Below are 21,461 nucleotides of genomic sequence, written 5' to 3' on the forward strand. Positions count from 1 at the left end.
CACCCTCAATAAAATTATTAGTCCATAACTAAAAGCATGGGTTGGAATCAGTAATTCACCTTCTCCCAAGTACAGACATGCATATGTAATGAATCCATGGTTACTTATAATAAAGTGAAGCCACAGACTGGTGGAAAACCACTGCAAAATGTGCAGTACTGAGGACACGTTTTAAGCGTAGACTGATAAACTAGGAAAATGGGATGCGAATGCCTCTTCCACACTGGGATACCACTCTTAGTGACTTGGTGAAGCATGCTGACATCCCCTCCTTTATTAATAATTCCTTTCCTAAAGTGTAGTTTCTATTTTAAAAAGTGCAATGCTACCAAAAGTAGCATCCTTCAGGGATATGAGCAGTTTTTATTTTCACTTGAAATACTATTTTTCAATTCATGAAGATGAAAAGACTACTTTTCTTGCTACTTTTTGTTGTTACTACTTTTTGTTGACCCTAGAAGAATCCTAAACTCTACAAAATGAACAACTAGCAACAGAGTACTACTAATGCTCTAATGCTAAATCTAAATCCCAGATCAAGTAATGATCTTCCTGCCTAATTTTCCTCTCTAGCTTTAATAGGATATATTAATTTTTACTCCATCCCTAAGCTCCAGCATGGAGTTGCATCCTTTTCCTGCACAATCTCACTCAGCAGCAGTGTATCTAGCTTTCCAAATAACCTGCAATGTGCTGCGTGATTCAGTCAGGATACCCAGACACATCCTGATCCTGACCAAGAGTATTTCAGATGTCAGGGAGGGGGGCTGTGCAACCACTACTACTGGAGTACTCCTGAAAAGCCAAGGGGGGAAGACTACTTGAATCTCCAGTCCATTTCTCACCAGATTAGGCTTTCAAAAAAGAACTCTTCCCCCTTCTTGATGAACTCTCCTGGTTATAAATTACTCAGAACTAGACCTTAATATGGATTTGACAGTATTCAGCATGCTGGGGCACAATCCTGTTCAACACCAGCACAGCACATTCCTACCTCTGCACAACACAGAACAATAGAAAATAACGTAATAAAAATGGCACAGCTGAAAAATGCTGAGTACTCTCCCCAAAATAATCACCATTGTCAACTCCCAGTCAAACCCAACACAGATGGCAACACCCAGTATTTTTTCTTTTGCAGCTATAAAGCTTAAGTACTATCTGGTTGCAAGAATGGAGTGCAGCACAACACTCAAATAAGAACCATATTCTCTGCCACCCAATTAAGCAGAAGTCTCTGAATCTGGATTCTCACACATTCTTTTCATCAAGAAGAACGAGAGATTGGTGGCTTTCATGAGAGACTGGATCGCTGTATGCATTACAGTAGTCAATAAAGTACACAGTTAATTTACAGCAGCCAAAGTGAGGCCTGTACCTTACAGAGCATATCAGAAATGCAACCAAAAAAATCTTTTTGTATGGTATCACTATTCTCCAGTACTGATATCAAAACCAAATTCAAGCAAGACAACAAATGCACTGAACATACAATTTAATATCCTAAGAGCCTCTGTGTGGATCCTGAGTAGGTCCTTTGTCTGTGAACAAAAGACCACTGAGAAGTCAGCATCAGCTGTGCCCCATGAGGCCTGGATATAGTTCTAATTTTTTTTACTGCTTTTTTGTATTTTATGACACTATTTTTAAATTGATCCTATTGGCTTTGAAAGATGACTTGGATAAAAACCATTCAGAAGATACAGTCCTACAAAAGCATGCTTATATTCTTACAGTCAGTACATGCATTATTGTTTTGTTTAAGTAAACCATATTCAAAACACCCTAATACAATTGTAAGGAAAAAATCTTAAGGAATAAAATAGCTTTTCCAGTCCTACAGGATCTTGTCCAAGAAGTTATTAGTTAACCCAAACTAACTCACAATTCTGTAGATTTTATTGCTTTATCACACCACAATTTTTAAGCAGTTCAGGAATGTTTGTGATTTATGTTACTGAGCAGGGAATGGGCAATTGCTACAGCAAATCAGAAATACATAATATTAACACAAAGCTACAGAGCAGTAACTTTGTTTACTGGACTCCCTCAGAAAGCTTTCTTTCCTCTATCAATCAAAATTTTTTATCACACATGGAATTACTCAATTTTTCTTCAACAGAATGAGTAGCTTAATGTATTCACCTATGTAAGAATCAAAGAAGAGGCAAATCCTTTCCTCAGGGTTATGATGCCAGAGGGGTTCATTACAGAATATGCCACACTTGATAGTACCTCCACTGTATATATTTTTCTGTGATGTTAATTTTTAAAGTTCAATAAGTAGATATTTATGCTACAGAATAAAATAATCTGTTGGGGCAATGCTCATACATCTGATGAAACAAATACAAAAATTGTATAGAAAGCTGTACAGAAAATCCACGTTATATTTTAACAAAACATAACTTCAGTATAACTTACAGACAAAAAGTTTTCTGGGGATACTGTCAGAAATAATTGAAGCTATACATCCAAGCACAAACCGATTAAGGTGACTATATATCAGGAAAAATTAAATTTGTACCAATAAATTGTTTCCTAAAGCAGTTATCTTAAAATGTAAGCCACACATATGAAAGACTAAATTTGATAATTACACATATTTAAAATAATACTGCAATAATTTTATCGTCTACTTTGCTAAAATGATGTCAAAATCAATTCCATCTACCTCTCAGGGTCCATGTCCAAGACCTGGATGCCACTTACAATACTGACCAGTACCTTGAAGTAGAAGGATTCCCTTCCTCTGCTGATTTGTTCTCTATGATCTCATGTTTTGCAAGCACATTTTTAGAATCACTTTGAAACTCCATACAGGCAAGGAAACACATACTCACTGCAGCATTTACAATAGTGTCCGGGTAGAGTTGAAGCATCTGCAGCTCTGGTGTGGACAGTTGAGTTGATTAAGAAATTTTTGTGCCTTTATATGGGACAGAGAATGACACAGCCCCATCTGCACATAGCAGGTCACACACCACACCATAGGACAGACTCCAGAAACAAGTTTCTTAAATATCTCCCAGCTGTTTATGCACACCATTTATCCTTCAGATGAACTAAACATACTACACCTGAAGATAATTTAAGTTTATCTGCAAACTTCAATAGCTAATTAGGAACAGGTTTGACTTTGATTGAAACTATATGAGAAAGTAAAAGCTATTCAAAAACCAGTCACCAAGCAGCTCCATTTTCAGTCTAGGGTTTGTTGAATGATGATGGCTCAAACCAAAGGAGCAGATAACGGAAGAACCACATAACTAAAGCAGATGCTGCTAAGGCCCTATATATGAATATATGGGTATTTTCAAGCCATTAGAGCTCCTTCTGGCCACAGTAAAGTCATATAGGCTGAACTCTACTGGCCAGGACAAGTTACTGATTTTGCACTCAATTTGTTGTGCTTTGAACATCCCCAGTCTGCTGAGAGCTGCTGCTGCTTTCCTTGGGAGTATGATCTTGTTAATCAACTCCTGCTCTGAAGCAAGGTGGCTTGGAAGATGGAGAGAAAAAAATGAAAATACAATTCCAAACTCAGCAAGTTCTGCCCTGCAGGTGGAAGAAATCAGACTCAGCTGGTTAACTGCACCCTGCACCAGCACAAGGGAGTATCAGGCAGCCACTGCCTCTCAGGGAACCAAGTCTACCACAGACTCTTATTAAGTTTAGAAACACATTTACATTTTTTTCCTCCCACTGGCATCAGAGTTTGTGAATGAAAATATTTTTGGGGTGCAACAGCTTGGAAAAATGTCAACTTCACCGAAAAATAAGGTTTCATTGGTAAGAGACATTTAACATTAGTTGAGATCTAACCCTAACTGAGTTGATAAGATGAAGGGGTGTTTTAATTTCAATTTCTCCTTATTTTTCTTTTTTTTAATCTGCTTTTTCCTAAAAGGGATTTTAATGATCTTCTGATGTTCCAAGTGTGTTGTAGAGGTGAATTTTAAAAGAAGAAAATGCCAACACATTTCAGGAGACACTTTACAGGTCTTTGAGAACCAGAATTGGGAAAATGTAGGGCAGTGAAGCAGGAAAAGCATGAAGAATGGTGGAGAAGAAACACTGGAACCAAAATAGAAGTAAGAAATGGAACCACAGCACCCCAAAAGGGAGCAAGGAAGTGATCTTTGATAACTTTAGAAGAAAAACTATCTCAAAAACTACTTTCATTTTGGAGAGTTGTTCCCCTTCATTTAGGTGAGCAAAAAAAGACAGAGGAGCAATCACTGTTCCCTGAGCCCATCATTTAAAGATGTCTTGATTTGATTCTCTGGCCTGGAATTCTCAAAAAATTAAAATGGGTTGTTACAGATCAGCAGAAGGGAATGCAGCAAGAAATTTTCAGCCAATCTGCCTCGGGACTGATCCAAGTCAAAGCTATCAGCAACTCATTTACCTTCCCTGATCTGCACACAGAACAGCAAACACAAAGGAATAAATTCTGCTAATGCACAATACTCAGTACCCACAGAGCAAAAGAGCAGAAAGCCGGCTAAATTTTAGAAAGAAATTCAAGAAACAATACACTAAGATGGTTGAGAAAAACACAAGCTGTAAGCTCCCATGATTCAAAGGACTTGAGAATTACTAGACCAATGATAATCATAAAATATTTACATATAAACATTAATATGAGACGCATATTAATCTAGCAGACTGCACAGAGGGAAAGCAGACAGGGAAAATGTGTAAAAACCAGAAAGTTCCCAGCATCTTGGGCTCTTCATCTCTTTAAGAGGACTTTAAACAACTATCTAGAAAATGCAGCATATGGGTTATACAGCCTTGAGGAAGCATAAGGCGTGACGTATGTGACAATCACCCAGTGTGGAGAGCACTCACAACAAACAAGCAAAAGGGTTAAAAATAACAGCTCCTCAGGATATGCATGGCACATAAACCCATCTTCTGTCCTGCTAGGGAAAACAAGGGGACAGAAAAAGGACGGATGGTAATCATCGAAGGGAATACAAGGCAAGCTTGTTTCTCGGATTTCAGCTTTTAGCAACCAGATTGGCACACTGAGGCCAACACATAGCCTGTGGAGATTAATCTTGGACAAGTGGAGTCTTTCAAGGAATGATATTTCAAGTTGAGGTTGCATTCTAGCTGCCCTTACCCTCCATTAACTGTAAAAAGTGTGACATCCCTAAACGAACTCTAGCCTAGGTGAATTCTCTGCACAACTGCTTTCCCACAGAACACCCATTTAGGAACAGTTCCATTGTGAAGCAGTGTTATTCTAGACCATGGTGCTGCCAGCAGACAAGAAATGGGCCAGACAGCAAGTACCAATTTCTCAGAACAAGGCACTATCACATGCCCAGGTATATTAAGGGGAAACCAGGCATCCAAATTCCAAGAAAAACTGAAGGAGGAGAGGTAGCTTTGCCCTGAACAGTGTTACCATGCAGTTGTGTCGTTGCAGGTCTCTGTGCCCCACACAGCTGCCACAGAACCGCAGAAGTTGCTCAGCAGTCTCTCGTTCCAGAATATTGATTTGAGCAGGCGACAGAACGCAGAGGGCTAAATGTTCTGCAAGTCAGATCGCTTTGAAGGGCAGGAATTGTGTTATGATGCGTCAGCTGAACTCTGAGAAACAGCACAGACAGGCACAGAGAGCCTGCAGGAGCCCTATGAGCTCTTCAGTTTTCCTCCCTGCTGGGCAGAAGGTCCCAGGCTTACACCCAGATGGCATCTAACTACACTGGTAACCTCCTACAACATCCACAAGATCTCTCAGCATCTGACTTCACTGCTTGAAGGTTCTAGTGGTTTTTTCCTACTACATAAAACCAATCTTGTTTTGTTATAAATCAGGACAACTACTTGTCATCCAGATGTCAAAGAGTAAAGCAAACCACCATTATTCCCTTTACAGCCTCTTCTGCACTTGTTTGATTTGTCATGTCCCTTCCCTGCTCAGTGTCCTTTTTCACAGTTCCAGCCTCCGCAACCTTTGTATACTTTTGACTTTCTCAAAGCCTCTTATTCTCTTTTCTGGAATTAAATTTATCTTAACACACAACCTATAAACTCAGGCTGGACACCCAGTAATGATACAGGAACACTGACTGGTGGATGGAGGTGGACAGAAAAACCATCAGATTTATGAAACACAACACACACAACCAACCAGGGAAGTGATTGGTTCTTTTTGTGGCCTATTTGTTAAGAATCAGACTTTTTGTCTAACTTACTATAAGGAAAACTAAGAAAAATTTCATATATCTGTGTTGATTAAGTCAATATAACCTTGTTGTCCATGTATCTTCAGACTTGTTTTTACAACATACAACCACACATCTGTTCTGGTAATATGCTGCCTTCACACATTTTTTTTTTATTTTAAATATAATTCTTTAAACTTGACTAACTGTACTAACACAAGAAGTAGGATATTATATAAAGATCAGGAAGTGGCTCAGCATAAACTCACAAACTTTACTCCAGCATTTCTGTTTATCAGAAAGCATCCTGAAAACCAAGCCACATTCCTGCTTCAGAGCCCCCAGATGACTATCTGACCCCTGCAATCCCACAGATATGTCTACTCATCCCTGCCTGTAAACTACAATTAAACATTGAAAAAATACTCAATATTTAGTATATAACCTGTTAATCTTATGTATCACACTTTACTATAAGGAAGTGCTCATCAGAGGCTCACTCCGGAATCCGAATTCTTCCCCATCACTTCTCCTCAGGGGACCACAAAAGGACTGTAAGCAACTGCTGATATCAGCTGCTCGTCACACCAGGGCCATTCCTTTTTTCCAAGGAGTTCTCTTTTCCCAGATATGTTGAAGGAAATGTGGGACCTGTTCATTAACAATCCTTGCTCCAGTTTGGTGACCTGGCTACACAGGTGACCTGTTTGCATTTCAGATAATGGAATGAGCAGATTCTGGGGCCTTGAGACTCCTTCCAAAATCGGACACCCTGCAATTACAAATAGCTTCACCTCACCTTCTTGTTTCTGCCTTTCAAGTGTCACAATGTTAAAATCTAGGTGTACAAATGTTAATGTTAAATCAACAATGCAAATATGAAGACAGAATGAAAAATGAAGCCACAAACCCTCAAAATGACATAGCACCAAATAAAAATCTCTTATTTATACAGCTGAATAAATGTAAATTGACATCTTAACAATGCAAAATTATCAGAGTGCCCTGCTTTGAAGAGCTTACAATCTAATTGAATGCAAGACACAAAACTAGTGGAACTTGATGTATAGTTGCAAGAGTAAAAACCAGGAATTGCACACTTAGTAGAGCAGCTGGATATTTTTTTTTCCTTCAAAAGAACATTCAGTACCAAAATTAACATAAATGTGAAAACTGGAGTGAGACAGAAAACTAAGAAAAATATGCCTGTTCAGAAATAAATAATTTCCAAATGCATACAAAAGAATCTTTGTAGTACATGAAAGAAAACAATTCAGTAATACAAATGCTTTCTAATAATGAAAAAAAAAAAGGAATGAGATCAAATTACCTTTATTGATTAGCAAAATAGGCATTATGGTCTTACATTTTCTCACATCCATATTGGAATTTTTAATTTGAAAATCTCTGTATTATACTAGAATCTCCGAGTCAATAAAAAACCCAACATGCACCTTCAGGCAACATAAAAAAAAATTTACATTTTCGACATTAAAGAACTGGGTCTGTAGATTTGCAAACCTTGGGCTGGGGTTGTTTGGTTGGGGTCTTTTTGGTTAAAAGCACAGACATCCATCTGCAAGGCAGTGTTAACATGGTGTTCAACACCTACATCTGAACCAGAAGGAGCCTGGAATTATTCCACTACAGCATAATGTGAGACATGCCCATACGGTCGGGGGACAGGAGCATTTGAAATCAGAAAAGACTGGGTTCTGCTTGTGAAACTGCAAACTGTCCAGATTCCCTCTTTCCAGGGAACTCTACATGATTCAATTCCCTGATAAATACATTTTGAAGGAAGTGTTAACCTCTTCAGCCCAAAAGTGAAGACAGACTTAGGGACAATTGCACTGACTTGTTCTGACAAAGTTCTGCTACCAAAAATTCTTCTGGACCACATCCAATAAAGAGCAAATGCTTTCTTCACATATTTTGTATGTTGATTACTACTGCCATCACCCATTAGGTCAGGGCAGCCTTGCTGGCTCTTTCTGGGATGAATATGGCAGGAGAAAACATGACCTTTATTTCTATTTTTATAAAGCTGTTGTTCAGCACTGTGTTAATTTGCAGTAAATACAAGAAGATACCTCAGTGAAACAGACCTTAAATACTTCTAAGAAGCAGGAACCTGGTATGACCTGACCAAAGTAAGCATATCTGAGTAAGGCAGATTTTCGTCTTGCTGAACCAGGGACTGAAAAATCATCTTTTATCACATTTGGCCACTAGTTACAAATTTGCCTTTTTCTCCATGGTTACCCTCTGACATCTAGCTTGCCCATCTGGAACAAATTCAGAAGGAAAGAAGAGAGGATGAGAAGGAAAAAGATTATGCTTATAATGCAAGACACCACTGCTTCTACAGAGTGCAATATGCACTCAACAGGAATGGAGGAGAGGATGCACAGCTGCCTCTTGTGCTTGTACCAACGCTATGGTTGCTTCCAATTCCAGTGACTAATAGTACAGTAATTTATAACACTTTTTTTCCCCCCTAAAATAATGAAGAGTGTTAATTTATAGCACTCATAGAACACACAGTGTCAGCTCTCATAAATATCTCAGATAAGGAGATGTTTTGCCACTAAAATTTACATGAGAGAATGAGACATCATCAAACTGAGGTAAGGGAGTTATAGTGTGGTTACCCTGTGCTTTGTCTATGGGGAGAGAGAAAATGACAATTGTCCAGAAGGCAATGCAGATCTAGTGTGTGTTAAAATACCCTTTGGAGGTGGATCTCTCTCTCTCTGCTGACCAAAGCAACACTTCACGAAAAAAAGCTGGGCACCCTACCTAGGTGAGGCAATTAAAATGGGATGGATCTACATTAAACATCTGAGAAGTACCAGAATAACAGCAGGGCTGGAAAAGAGCATAAATTTCACTATTCCCAGTCCAGAGTCCACTTAGCTTTGCAGTGTGCATGCATATAACAAAGGCTTGTTCTGTATAATGCCTGCTCCTTTAGTCCTTTTGTAGGCAAAATACTTCACTGTTTCTCACAGCAGAAACAATGTCTGGCTGGAAAAAGCTCACTGCCATAAAAGCAGTGACATCTTTAAATCAAAGCTTTGTGGTGAAAATTGGCATGGTTTAGATAGTCATTTTCTGACACTTGTTTGTTTAACTCTTGGAAACCTAAAATTGTGCTTTCCACAGTCTGTAAACATAACTAAAATTTCCACTGTTCCCATACTGAAAATGACTGTAAAAACTGAGAGTAGTTGAACAAAACTTGGAGTGAAGGAGGTACCCTTTTAGCCATATACTTATTTGAGAATTACTATTCAGCAACTGAAAGGACAAAAAAATCTTGTAATATAAATTACCTGTTACAAGTAAATGAGAAAGAAAATTTCCAATGTATGCTGGACTTGCTGCTGTAAGAAGACTGAAACCACATTCAAGATTTTTGAGCACAAAAAGTTATGATCCTAAATTTAAATTTTGTTAGCTAAAAAGAAACTTGCAGCTTGAAAGAGAATTAGGGCATTAAAGGGAGCTAGCTTTGTCTGGTCCTTTATGAACTTTGTTTAAAAGTTCCTGATGAGTTGGTTTTAGACCCTTTCCTTTCAAAAGACCAGCCACAAAGACAGCATTACCACTACAAAATCCAGCATTTCATAGAGCACATCTGTCAGATTCTTCTAAATGGCCCAGAAGTTGTCCTCATGGATTCAGACTGACGCGTTTTAATTCTTGACATTGACGTGCTTAATAAAACATGTCCTGGAAGGCATTTTTAATATAAAAGGAATATGCAAAAAGCTATTCCATGACAGAATCAGCACATCTTTATAAACGGGAAACAAGGTGGGGCGAGTCAAGACAGCACTAACAGCAGCCCACAGGTTTCATCCGACTAAAGATACAACCCCTCTCCCTCTGAGAGATGCAAAGTGGGATGAGGGCAGCACAAAACCCAACACTCCTATCTCTGACTGCCTCGACACAGCTAGATGTGCAAGGAGGATGACAGGGTTAGTGCAGAAGCACATGTGCAGCCAAGCACCCAGATGTGGGGGTTCGTGCCATCGCTGTGTGAATCACAAGCAGGGCTCCAAAACTGGAATCTGGCCTTCATCACAGAGGAGCATGGATTTAATTAGTTCTTTCCATCACTGTGAAAGACACGAATGAATTACAGTAACATTTTTGCTATTAACGATTCTGTTGATGAATCCAAAATATGTGCAATTACAGATCTAAATATAGTCCCTTACAGTTAACAGAAATCAAGCTAAGTAACTCAGGGAGGGAGGGCAGGAGAGCAGACATCTAAACCCATGCAAAAACCTAACTTCACTTCTTCTGTATGGTAGTACTATTTTACTTTGAAGCAAAGACTTCCTCAAGATATTCCATATTTCCATGAATGGTTCTGCTCAGAAATATCGTAGTTTGTGAAAGGTAAAAATTAAGCAAAAATAATGAATTTATTTACTTCTCAAAATTGTTCATTTCATTCCATCTCTAAGTGGTACTGTCTAACAAATAATTTTGTAACTACAGTCAAATGCCAGTCTTGTCAGATTTAAAACTTTAAGTGTACTTCAAAATCAGAGATGAGCAAAAGCCAAACCGAAGAGCCCTTTGTTTAACTGTGAAGTAATAGTGCACCAATCCATACAATGTCTCACCCCATACCTATAGGGAGCACATCCAACACCACAGGATACTCCATAGTCCCTTTCCAGCCTCGCTTTTTGCTGGTACTGCCAGCAAGCATGTCAACTCTGTGAACATTCCTGGGAAGGTGGAGCCTCATTGCCCTCCACACTCAAGTGAGAAAAACAAAATATTTTCACTCTAGCACATCAGGCAATGGAAATCAGGTACTGACACATGACCAGGACCAAGCCTTCCCCCTCCCCCATCCATAAGAAATTAAAGCTTCCTGTAAGTTATATGATTTTTATTATTAAGCAAACTATTTTCTTCCTAACTATACAGGCCTGTACTTTTAAAAGCAAAGATGGCAGGCATAACAACAAGCAGTAAGGTGAAATGTAACTTAAGTGCAAATGTGAAGCTATTTCAAAGGTAAATTCCCAAAATGCTTCAACTGTTCTTTAGGAAGACCCACAACCGGCCACTGCCAAAGAAAACAGTGCTTGGTAACAACTTCCAGTGATAAATATCAGTATGTTTTAAAGCTTGTTTCACAGGTTTCTCTGTCTCCATACTGATTTTAGGAGAATATTTTAATCAAATCCAAAATAGCAATGCAGAAAGAAGTGCTGACAAGGAGAGGGATAATCCTGTCCTCAATGCTGATACTGAAATACTTCTGCACAGCCTACAAGAGTATCCCACTGAGATTTCTCCAGATGCCCTCGATGGGAAGGACAGTAAATGTGAACTCCCAAATCTTCCCCAGAAAAGGAAAATAAGTCATCATCAGAAATACTAAACTAGTTAGCCACAAACTGCTGTCAAAATCATAAAGCAAATAAATGGGAAAAAAACCCCAAAAACCAAACATGGAAGAATCCCCTCAATCTTTCTAACATTCATAGAATTAACAGGCATTACTTGAAAAAATAGCAATCATTTTAAAAACGGTAGAATGTTTTGAGTTGCCAGCATGCTTTTAATTACATTTACAAAGTTAAAATCTATTGCATGAACTAGACAAATTAAGTCGTTCCAAATCACAATGAAGTTGCTGATTCGCCAACATTTTTAATCCTGCAATTTACATGCTTAAAATACATTCTTAACAATACCCTTTTGATAATCAAATACATTCACACTGGCAACTTCAGTACACTGATTGATGTGACAATTTAAAGTATTTCAAGGGGGACATTTGGGTCCTTGACGTTATATTTCAATGTTGCCAAAACACACATCCTTGTAACACCAAAGAAGAAAGTCAAGCCTTGGTGTACATTAAGACTGACCCCAACTGCCTGGAAACAAACAGGAAATTCAGAGCTTTTTAAGGCCAAAAGGGACTGCTGTGATTGCCAATATCACTTCTGCACAAAGGAGCCTGTAAGATTTCACCCCTAAGGTCCTGCAGCAAGTATTCGGAAACTGAATTACAGCTGAACATCTGGTATAGAAACATCCTCAGTGTAAATCACTTAAATCAGGATTAAAACCGAAATAATGGAAAGCCTCAGTTTTCCTTCTGTAAACAGACAGGATACAGAAGCCTCCCCAGCACATCTGGGTGACACTTTTACAGCACAGCAGGATGAATTATTACGAACGGAATTCCTCCACACACGTTTCCACCTTTACTACACATAATGGCAAGAGATTCCATGAATGACAAGGCCATTCATTAAAATATTTCAGGTTGGAAATTTCATTTCTACACTGTCATTTTTTAAAACACAATCACAAAATCCCATTTATTGGTTTTTTTTAATGAAAATAATTCTAGCAATCTGTGTGTTCATCATTATTTATATAGGAAATGTTAACTCATAACTAATGAAGGATTATTCCTACACGGAACAGAATCCAAAGTCACATCGATTACATCCTCATTTCTGTTTGGAACACTCACTTTTTGCCCTTTCCCCCACATTTTGTATCATCAGATCCAGGGATATATTAGACCCAGGCACAACTTGGATAGATAAGCTGAATAAAAAAAGGTTCCCATCACCCTTACTCTATAAGCATGTTCGGATACTTTAAATCGGTGTCCAATTTGCAAGAAACCAGAATTAACCTAAGGTCTGTGAGTGTTTTCAGAGTAAGAATTTGCCTTCATATACTTTCCAACTGTTGTCTGAACACTGGAAGTCACATTTTCCAAAGCTGCAAACACAAACTTGAGGTGAGAAGAGGCCAAATGTAAGGCTGTTTGTCTTTTCTTAAATGCTGCCATACTACAGCCTTAAAGACAGTAGTTTTAAATTGTACTAAAGCATGGAAATTCAAGCTAATGAAAATCACATTAAAAAAAAAAACAAAAACATTCAAATCACCTTCAAAACACAGCTCTCATATCTTGGTTTTAAAATCAGCCTTGAAACTTTGTTATTTATTTATGCTGCTACTGACAGCTGATGTTTATCCGCCAAACGTGTCACGAATAGATAACAGATTAAACTACGGTTTTCAAATTTATTAGCATTTGTAAGAGAGGCTTCTCACAAAATTAAACATCAAGCTTTTCTCTTGGTGCCTGCTCAAAATCTCGGACGGCTGATTTTTACAAAAAAAAACATTTGAGGTAATTTGATGTAAATCTTAAAACAGTAAATCTTAAATCTTAATTTTAAAGTAAATCTTAAGTAAATCTTAAAAAGTAACTTTAAAGTTACTTTTAAAAATTATTATCGTAAGTGCACAGATTTTTCTCCCATTTTCAGTGCAGAAGAAAAATTATTTCCATTCCCCATTAAAGCATTTTTAATTTGAAATTGTTAAGTACTAGAAATCAACAATCTAACACAATGAAGATGCAATATGAGATATGAAGCTTCATAGCCCACCTTTCTTCTTGACTGGCATTCTTCTTCCTACTTCTGAATCTGGTTGCAAGCACTTATTTACAGGTACTAACGAGGTACTACTGGAACACTCTGCAAGGTCAGGAACTGACTATCTATTGCAGAACACTTTTACAGTTCAGTAAGGAAATGCAGCTTCAGTCTTCATTTCTATGAATACTTGCTGTTCCCTTGGGTTGGACTTGCGATGCTCTCCACAAAAAAGAAAAAATAAAAAGGGGGGGAAAGAAGCTTTTTGATTCTTTTTTAAAGAGATGCTTTCAATTTCTTTAAAATATATTTGACTCTATAAAAATAGAAGAGCAAACGTTCCTTGGCAATATAAAACCTTATTATAACTCCTCTTCTGGCAGCAAAGTTTGGAAATTAAAAGATTTTATGCAATACAATTAAGGCACAGTCCATCTCTAGGCAGCTGTCTCAATACTCCACCTGTACATGCTCAAAAACATATTATTTGCAGGACAAAAACGCCCAAGTAATCCAAATAAGGAGGAAGACAAAAACAATCCAAAGCGCCTCTTTAAGCTCTTTCACTTCTTGAATTAATTTTGCTAGCTATGTATTAGGTGACTACACAGCAGACTGAAAAGATCCCCTTTTCCTCACCAGACAAGAGCCTTCAAATATCACCCTCTTACCCAACAGAAGTCACTGGGCAGACACTTTCATTTTTATTATCTGCAAGCCACCCAGCCTTACGGTCTTTAATGTCCCTCTGATCCTCCCATGTATTAAAAGAGAGGATTGAAAACGAGGAAAGCAATCCCTTGACCTGGAATTATTAAAGTGACAGTGCTGCCCACTGGGCACTTGGGCAAAGCAGATTGCGTTTTATACTGGAGTCATTTACTTCATGCCATTCCTTCCCTCGCACAGCAGCAGCCACCTCGTGAAAGAGGAACAAGGAGAGTTAGGAGAAGAGCTTCACAAAAGGTTCATTTTCAGAGATAATGAAGTATTAATAAATTAAAAGCAAGCCATGAGATCAGTCCGGAGTTTCCCACTCAGAAGCGCAGCTGGTTGGCTTCAGTATCAGCCTGTCTCTCTCTCCCCCTTTTTCTGGAAAAACAAGAAGAGAAACAGAAACGGGATAGATTTTCCTCATGTACTTGGTTAAGGCAAAGCCTGAGCAAGGCGGGCAGGCTGGGAACGCTTCCCTCCCCGCGCGGGCGAGGAGCCGCGGCGCACATGGCGGGGCGGGCCGGGCACCGGCCCCTCGGGCTCGGCAGCGCCTCTGCTCTGCCCTGCCCTGCTCTGCCCTCGGATGCTCGCAGCCGGGACCTGCCCGTCCCCGGGCAGGGACTCGGGGGCTGCCCCCCTTCATCTCCTGCCCGCTGCCCCCTCCCCGCTTCCCTCGATCCCGAAGGATCCCAAAGCTGCTTTCCGAGGCCACACACGGCACGGAGGGAGGGCTGCCCGCCCGCCGGGGACTGCGATGGACGCAGGCGAACTGCCCGAGCCAGCCCGGCTTTACGGACGAGCACAACTCCCCCCGGGGCTGCTGAGGGACAACCGAGAGGCAGGAGCCGAGGGGCTGAGGGAGGGGTTGGAGGTGGGGCGAAGCGAGACGCAGCCGGGGCGAGGGGCGCTCCGAGGGGGCGGGACGGGGAGGGAGCACAAAGGAACCGGCGGCGAGGGACGGGGCAGCGGGCTTTGCGAGGGGGCAGGCGGGGAAGGGGCGCGGGCTGAGGGGAGGGGGTCAGCGGGTTACCCCGAGGACTGGGCCTCCCCGCAGCGAAGGGGGAGTCCCCGCGTCCCGGCCGCCGGTGCAGGATCCGCGCTCAGCCCCGCCGCCATCGAGGAGCCGCCGCCGCCATCCGCCGCCCCGGCAACAGCGCCGGGCCCCGCCCGCCGGCCCGCGGCCAATCGCCGGCCGCCATGCTGGGCCGGCGGCCGGCGGCCCAATCACGGGCGGCCTCTGAAGGCCCTGGGTCATGTGAGCGAGCAAGATGGCGGCGCCCACGGGGAGGGCGTGAGGCGGGAGGAGCCATGTTGTAGGCGGCGGGAGCGGCCGGGTGAGCGCGGCGGGGCCGTGTCCGTCTGCATCGCTCAAGGTCGGAGCCTGAGCCCGGCGGGGAGGCCGGGAGGGGCCGCGCGGTGCGGGGGCAGCGACTGGCAGCGGTGGGGTTTGAAGGTCGGGGTCGAGCCGCAGTTCCCCAGTTTGAGGGTTGTGACCCGAGGCGGGCCCGGGGCTTTGGGAGGGCTCCCTCTGCCTCCAGCGGCGCGCAGGGCTCAGGGAGAGACGTGTGTGCAGTGCCCAGGGATAGGGGGTGCTCACAGCTCCGTGACGGGCTGTCTGTGGGATCCCGAAGCACAGGATCCCACAGCCTGAAGCGCTCCCGGTGAGATCCCGCTGCTTCCTCGGTCCGGCGCCCTCCAAGCCCCAACCGAAGCACGCCCGGGCCCCTGGGTAGGGCTTAGGACACAGCCTTCACGTTATAACAGCAACTTAAGGTAAGTCTGATTGGCAGAGTAAGTCTGGGAGAGTTTCTTCTGCACTGAAACGTGTAGGAAAAGAAGCACGTGAATCACTAAACTCCAAATGTAATCAAGAGCTGTTGTGAAGGGTTGGCCTCAGGTGTCACCAAGACGCTCTTACACTTTCCACCCCCCTCAGCAGAACAGGGAGAAAGTATGAATAAAAGCTCGGGCGTTGTGGTCAGGACAGGGAGATCCCTCACCAATTACCATTACAGTCAAAACAGGAAACTTTGGGGAAACTGAATATACTGTCAATCAAATCAGAATAGGGTAATGAGAAGTAAAGCCAAATCCTAAAAACACCTTCCCTCCCCCCCTCCCTTCACTGCTGTTTTTCTCTATGTCCTCCTCCTGCTTAGAAGTGCAGACGGACAGGGAATGGGGGTTGTCGTCAGTTCATCACGTGTTGTCTCTACCACTCCTTCCTCCTTGCACTCTTCCTTTTCCAGTGTGTGGTCCCTTCCACGAGAGACAGTTCTATACAGACTTCCCCAAGAGGAGTCCTTCCCACAGGCTGCAATGGGCCCATTCCACAGGGGTCACTCCTTCAGTAGCAGTCGCTGTTCCAGCGTGGGTTCCCCATGGGCTCACAGGTCCTGCCAGGAACCCACTCCAGCTTGGGCTCCTCTCCCCATGTGGCCACATATCCTGCCAGAGCCTGCTCCAGCACAGGCTTCCCAGGGGTCATGGCCTCCTTTGGGCATCCAAGTGCTCTGGCATGGGATCCTCCCGGGGCTGCAGGGGGATCTCTGCTCCCCTGTGGAGCTCCATGGGCTGCATGGGCGCAGCTGCCTCACCATGGGTGCACCAGGGGCTGCAGGGGAATCTCAGCTGCATATCCTGCCAGAGCCTGCTCCAGCATAGGCTTCCCAGGGGTCATGGCCTCCTCTGGGCATCCATCTGCTCTGGCATGGGATCCTCCCAGGGCTGCAGGGGGATCTCTGCTCCAGCACCAAGAGCACCTCCTGCTCCTTCTGCTCTGACCTTGGGGTCTGCAGGGCTGCTCCTGTCACATGTTCTCACTCCTCTTTTCCAGATGCTGTTTTGCACCAGTTTTTACCCTTTTTTAACTTCCCCACACACACCACCACTGTAGTGGTTGGGTTGGGCTTGGACATGGACATGGCCAGCAGCAGGTCTGGAACAGACTGTGTCAGCCATGGGGAGCTCCTGGCATCTCAGAATTTACCCTTGATTCCCCCCTGCTACCAAAACCTTGCCACACAAACCCATTGCAACTGTAGGCTTTCTGATTTATTTGGTTGGGGCTTTTTCTTACAGGTCTATTTGACAGTTAAGTCAATTTAAACCTGGAATATTGCCATGTAAAGTAGGGAATGCATTTGTGGCAAAGAGTCTAAATGTTTATTTGATTTATACTGGGGCTATATAACTTGGATTACATATGGGTTTTTTTTCCTTATGATCCAGAACTTCAAGATGACAGGAAAAGAGTTTCTTGAACTAGATTCTCCACAGCAAAGACTAATTTTGGAAAGGTTTAAGCGGATGGAAATCATACAAAAGATGTTCAATGAGCTTCCCAAAGCAGATCAGTAAGTGCTGGTAAAATAAATGAAGATAAGTATCAAAGATTTCAAGTCCTGGATGCTTTTCTTTTTCCTTATTCTTGTATTACAAATTCTCCTTGCAGTTACAAAATTAGTTAATTGTCAAGATGCTTGTTATTGTCCAGAACAGAAGACTTGTTTTATGTTTTTTCAATATGGTTATTTGAGTGTTGGCTCTGGTCCTGCTCAGCTGGTTTCTGGCATGTGCTCCCCGGTGCTGAGGGTTCTGCAATGGCTGATCAGCCCTGACTGGCTCTCAGCATTCTCAGTCCTGTGCTACAGCTAAAAATTTTTCTAGGAAACTGAAATGTGATTCTGCTGGAGTCATCTTGTGTCCAGCAGAGCTGGCCTGGGGCCAGCTCACTGAGTGAGCATCAGCCTGCTGGTTTCTGCATTTCATTCTGCACTGCTCCCTGTTTCAGGAAGGCGAGACTAAGGTATCCAGGTGGTGGTGGAGGAGCCAGCTGGAGTCCTGCAGGCTCACCAGCAGGGTTCTCTACAGCACAGGGCCAGCTAAATGCCTTCTGGGCCTCACAAATGACCTTTTGGTTTGTGATACTGCATGTCACTGCAAAACCTTACTGGACCTGAGCTGGTTCTGTTACGAGCCATTTGCATGTGTGTATCAGCTTGGATAATTTTTTTAGAAATAAGAGTAATCAGAAGCTTATTTTATTTCTATTTTTTTAAATAGGACTAAATGGCTGGCTAAACAAACTGCTGGTAGTAACACAGGGCCTCCCCACACAGGTGAGGAAGCAAAGGCTGCAACTTTGTGTAGGATCTGCTGCCCTCATGTTCAGCCTCCAAAACTCCTCCTTCCCCAGGAGAGCAGGGGAGGCAGATACTCAGTAGTGATGTGGTAATTCTGGATAGAAACTCTAGATTTATGGATTGCTGGGCCTTGGAAAGAAGTAGCTGCCAGTCACTGGCAGGACTTACAGCTTGTATCCAGAGGGGAGCTCACTGATGTCTGGATAGGAAGAGCAAGCACACTGCAGTCAGACTGAGAGTTCCTGTTTACCCAAGCACTTGTGTTTGACACGAGGGAGCTCAAACAAACAAAGAACCCCAAACCCCAACTCTACATCCTCCTTTCCTTTTCTTTTGTGCAGTGTAGCAGTTCTGTACCTCACTAAGTAGATTCTGTTGGTCCTGGGTACATTAATTTGCTCTGGTTTGGGTACTTAAATATGTTGCTAAATTTTTTATCTCAGTCTTCTGTATTTATTGACATGTTTGCCTGTATTTTACTGCCTGTGATTGCAAAGGTAAAATTTGAATTTTCCTATTCAAAAGAAGAAATAGTTGGTGTCCTTGATGTCTGACATTTTTAGTGTTTTAAGTTTTGCAAGATTAGCAAGTACATCTCTGAAATCCTTTCCATAGTGTTTAATACTACTCAAAACATTAAAATGTAGAAGAGTAAGTAGATTTACTTGACTTTTTAAAATTATATACTTTATCTATATATATATCGAGATATATATATATATATCTATAGATATCTCCTCATTTCTTTTCAGAAAACATTATCCTTAGAAACATGCTTATTAGGAGAGCTTTAATGAAGTTTCCATTAGCTATAATAATGGGGGGGAAAAATGGTAGCAAAGGCTTCTCAACCTGTCACTTCACTCTTGAAGTGTGTGTAAACTCAGGTATATAACAAAGGATGCTGCACTGGCTGCTTTTGAAAGTAGTTACTCTCCATTTTGCACCAGATTTATGTCTCTTACCCCTTGTTGCAGGATTTTCAGAAGAGGAATGTAGTGTTGACTAAACTAAACTTTTTTAGAGTTCTCAGTTGCTGAAACAATGTCCCTTCTTTTACAGAAACCTCTGTAATCATGGACAATACTTCCTAGCAGCAAATTCAAGCTTATGTGGCTTAGCAGCAAATAATTTCTTCAGGAGCATCCTACATGTCAGAAAGGCTTCCCTGGTGTCTGCTATGCCAATGGCTGTTATTCCATTTCTCTCAACAGCAGCAATTTATGAAGCTTTTGTGCATGACCCTTTATTTTCAGGTAAAAACCTTTTCATTCCTTTCTATTTTTTTTTTTTGAAAGGGCTTTGCCTTCTGTACACAATGTAACACTAGAAGAGTTTTTCTCTTTGCAGAATAGTGCTCCTTAACTGTTGTGGTCTTAAAAAACACCTCAGTTTGTAAAGCAAAGTTTGAAAAACAGAATGCAATGGACAGCAGTGAGTTCTCAAAGTGGAGTGGGAAAGGAAATACATATTTATATATATTTATAAATATTTACATATATTTCTAAAAAAAAAAATTATTTTGCACATTACTTATTTTCAGCATTTTTCACTCAGTCACATAAAAGTAACTGCAGCAAAGCCGTTCACTTTCCTCCCACCTGTACAATTTCATTTGAAGGTCAGCTTTCGAATGAAAAATTCCTCATAGGTTGGAGTGGGAGTGATTGTTTCTGGTTTTGTCTCAGTTTTTGTTTTGGGACTATTTCTGTTGTTGTTTTGGGGTTTTTTGTTGTTGTTTTTTTAAACAGTCCTCCTTTATAATTTTTTGCATACCTGTACAGCTTGGAAGTTTCTGTCAAGAGCCTGTTTTCAGGTTCTTGCACGCAGCCTATAAACTGATGTGGTGGAGCATGTGTGGACATTGGCAGTGAAATATGGTTTGCCATGCAGGTCAGCTGAACTGTGAGGTCTGTGCTGTGATCAGAGGAGGATTAGTAGGTGCTGTTGTGGGTGGTTTCTATCCCATTTTCCTGGCTATCCCCTTGAACGCAAGCCTTGCAGCCAGGTACGTCTCATCTGCAACGTATTGACTGGAATGTATTTATGGGTTAAATGTTCAGCTTGCAGTGTAGATTCTGTAGATATTTGATCTGTGCACACTTTTCTTCTTGTAGATGTTTAGGATGTGGAAGGAGATAGACATTAAGGTCATCTAATTACAAAATTAAATTTGTAAGAGCTACGCCAAAGTGAAATGAGATCTGCAAAGTGATCCATTGGGAAGCCCTTGTGTTTAGCAGGAGTCTCCCAAGTGTCCCAGGCTGTGCCTGGGTGTGTGTAGCAGTGGTGTAGCAGTGGCTGCCATCCTGCCACCACCGAAGGTGGCTGGACAGCCAGGAGACCTCAGTGACCCTGGGCAGTGCCCAGCAGGCAGAGTCCCTGACAGATGTCATTCTGTGTAGTTCAGAGCACAGCAGGGGCAGGCAAGGGTGGTGAGACCCAGCACACAGTCAGGATGTTTTAAAGCATTCATGCAGAGACCTCAGTGCCACCAGGTGAATTTAACATAGGAGAAGTGAGAAAAAATTACTATCTACATAAGTATTTATGTTAAATCTTGACACTTGCATGGAAAAAAAAAAAAAGTTTCCACCACTGTTTCTGTTGTTTAGGTATATGTCAACTCCCTTGCCAGGGAAAGAAAATCTCTTACGCTACTGGCTCACAACTTCCCAGCCTGTCTTTAGAAAGATGAGTCTGGGTATACTGGTACAGGCTCTGACTGGATTATATCTTGCCACCAAACAGCACGGGATATATATCAAAATGCTGCTGCAGATGAACAGTAGCAGGGATCCTGAAGAGCTACCTGAATGAAGTAAAGCAACTTCTCAATTGCCTTGGATAAATAACCATAATAAACAAGAAAAAGAAGTGTTGCTGTGTCTTTTTAATACAAAAACAGTCTCTACACTGGCTTTTTTTTTTAAGTTTTGAACTTAAATGCAGGTTAAACT

General features: G+C 41.8%; 2 protein-coding genes across 7 annotated transcripts in view; one reads left to right on the top strand and one right to left on the bottom strand.

The window, feature by feature from the left end:
- The window catches only part of DLG2 (discs large MAGUK scaffold protein 2), a 982,417-nt gene extending 966,872 nt beyond the window's left edge, over positions 1-15,545 (bottom strand). The window contains exons 1-2 of the mRNA XM_039718578.1: positions 15,387-15,545; positions 13,655-14,734 (exon numbers count right to left, since the gene is read on the bottom strand). Of these exons, the coding sequence (XP_039574512.1) occupies positions 13,655-13,673 (19 nt within the window). The 5' untranslated portion in view covers positions 13,674-14,734; positions 15,387-15,545. The remainder of the gene's footprint in view (positions 1-13,654; positions 14,735-15,386) is intronic.
- A 47-nt stretch (positions 15,546-15,592) lies between these two features.
- LOC120506704 (transmembrane protein 126A-like) lies at positions 15,593-21,379 on the top strand. 6 transcript variants are annotated; one of them, XM_039718612.1, is made up of 6 exons: positions 15,593-15,729; positions 15,988-16,129; positions 17,588-17,712; positions 19,564-19,757; positions 20,395-20,509; positions 21,117-21,379. In XM_039718612.1, exons 3-6 carry the CDS (start codon positions 17,597-17,599, stop codon positions 21,319-21,321), a joined length of 630 nt encoding a protein of 209 aa, XP_039574546.1. In that variant the 5' UTR covers positions 15,593-15,729; positions 15,988-16,129; positions 17,588-17,596; the 3' UTR covers positions 21,322-21,379. The 6 variants fall into 6 exon arrangements, with proteins under 6 accessions (XP_039574546.1, XP_039574545.1, XP_039574544.1 ...); XM_039718610.1 differs by having other exon boundaries at positions 15,602-15,729; positions 15,993-16,129; XM_039718614.1 differs by having other exon boundaries at positions 15,635-15,690; positions 15,993-16,129.
- The last annotated feature ends 82 nt before the right edge of the window (positions 21,380-21,461 follow it).

Source organism: Passer montanus, unplaced genomic scaffold, assembly GCF_014805655.1.
Source record: "Passer montanus isolate IOZ18808 unplaced genomic scaffold, ASM1480565v1 scaffold4, whole genome shotgun sequence".
Lineage (NCBI taxonomy): Eukaryota > Metazoa > Chordata > Aves > Passeriformes > Passeridae > Passer > Passer montanus.

Bases quoted from the DNA above. Each gene is read 5' to 3' on its own strand.
- LOC120506704 (XM_039718612.1), top strand. From the start codon at position 17,597: ATGACAGGAAAAGAGTTTCTTGAACTAGATTCTCCACAGCAAAGACTA. The intron at 17,713-19,563 runs GTAAGTGCTGGT...CTTCTTTTACAG, and splicing joins GAGCTTCCCAAAGCAGATCA to AAACCTCTGTAATCATGGAC. The intron at 19,758-20,394 runs GTAAAAACCTTT...TTTGCCATGCAG, and splicing joins GCATGACCCTTTATTTTCAG to GTCAGCTGAACTGTGAGGTC.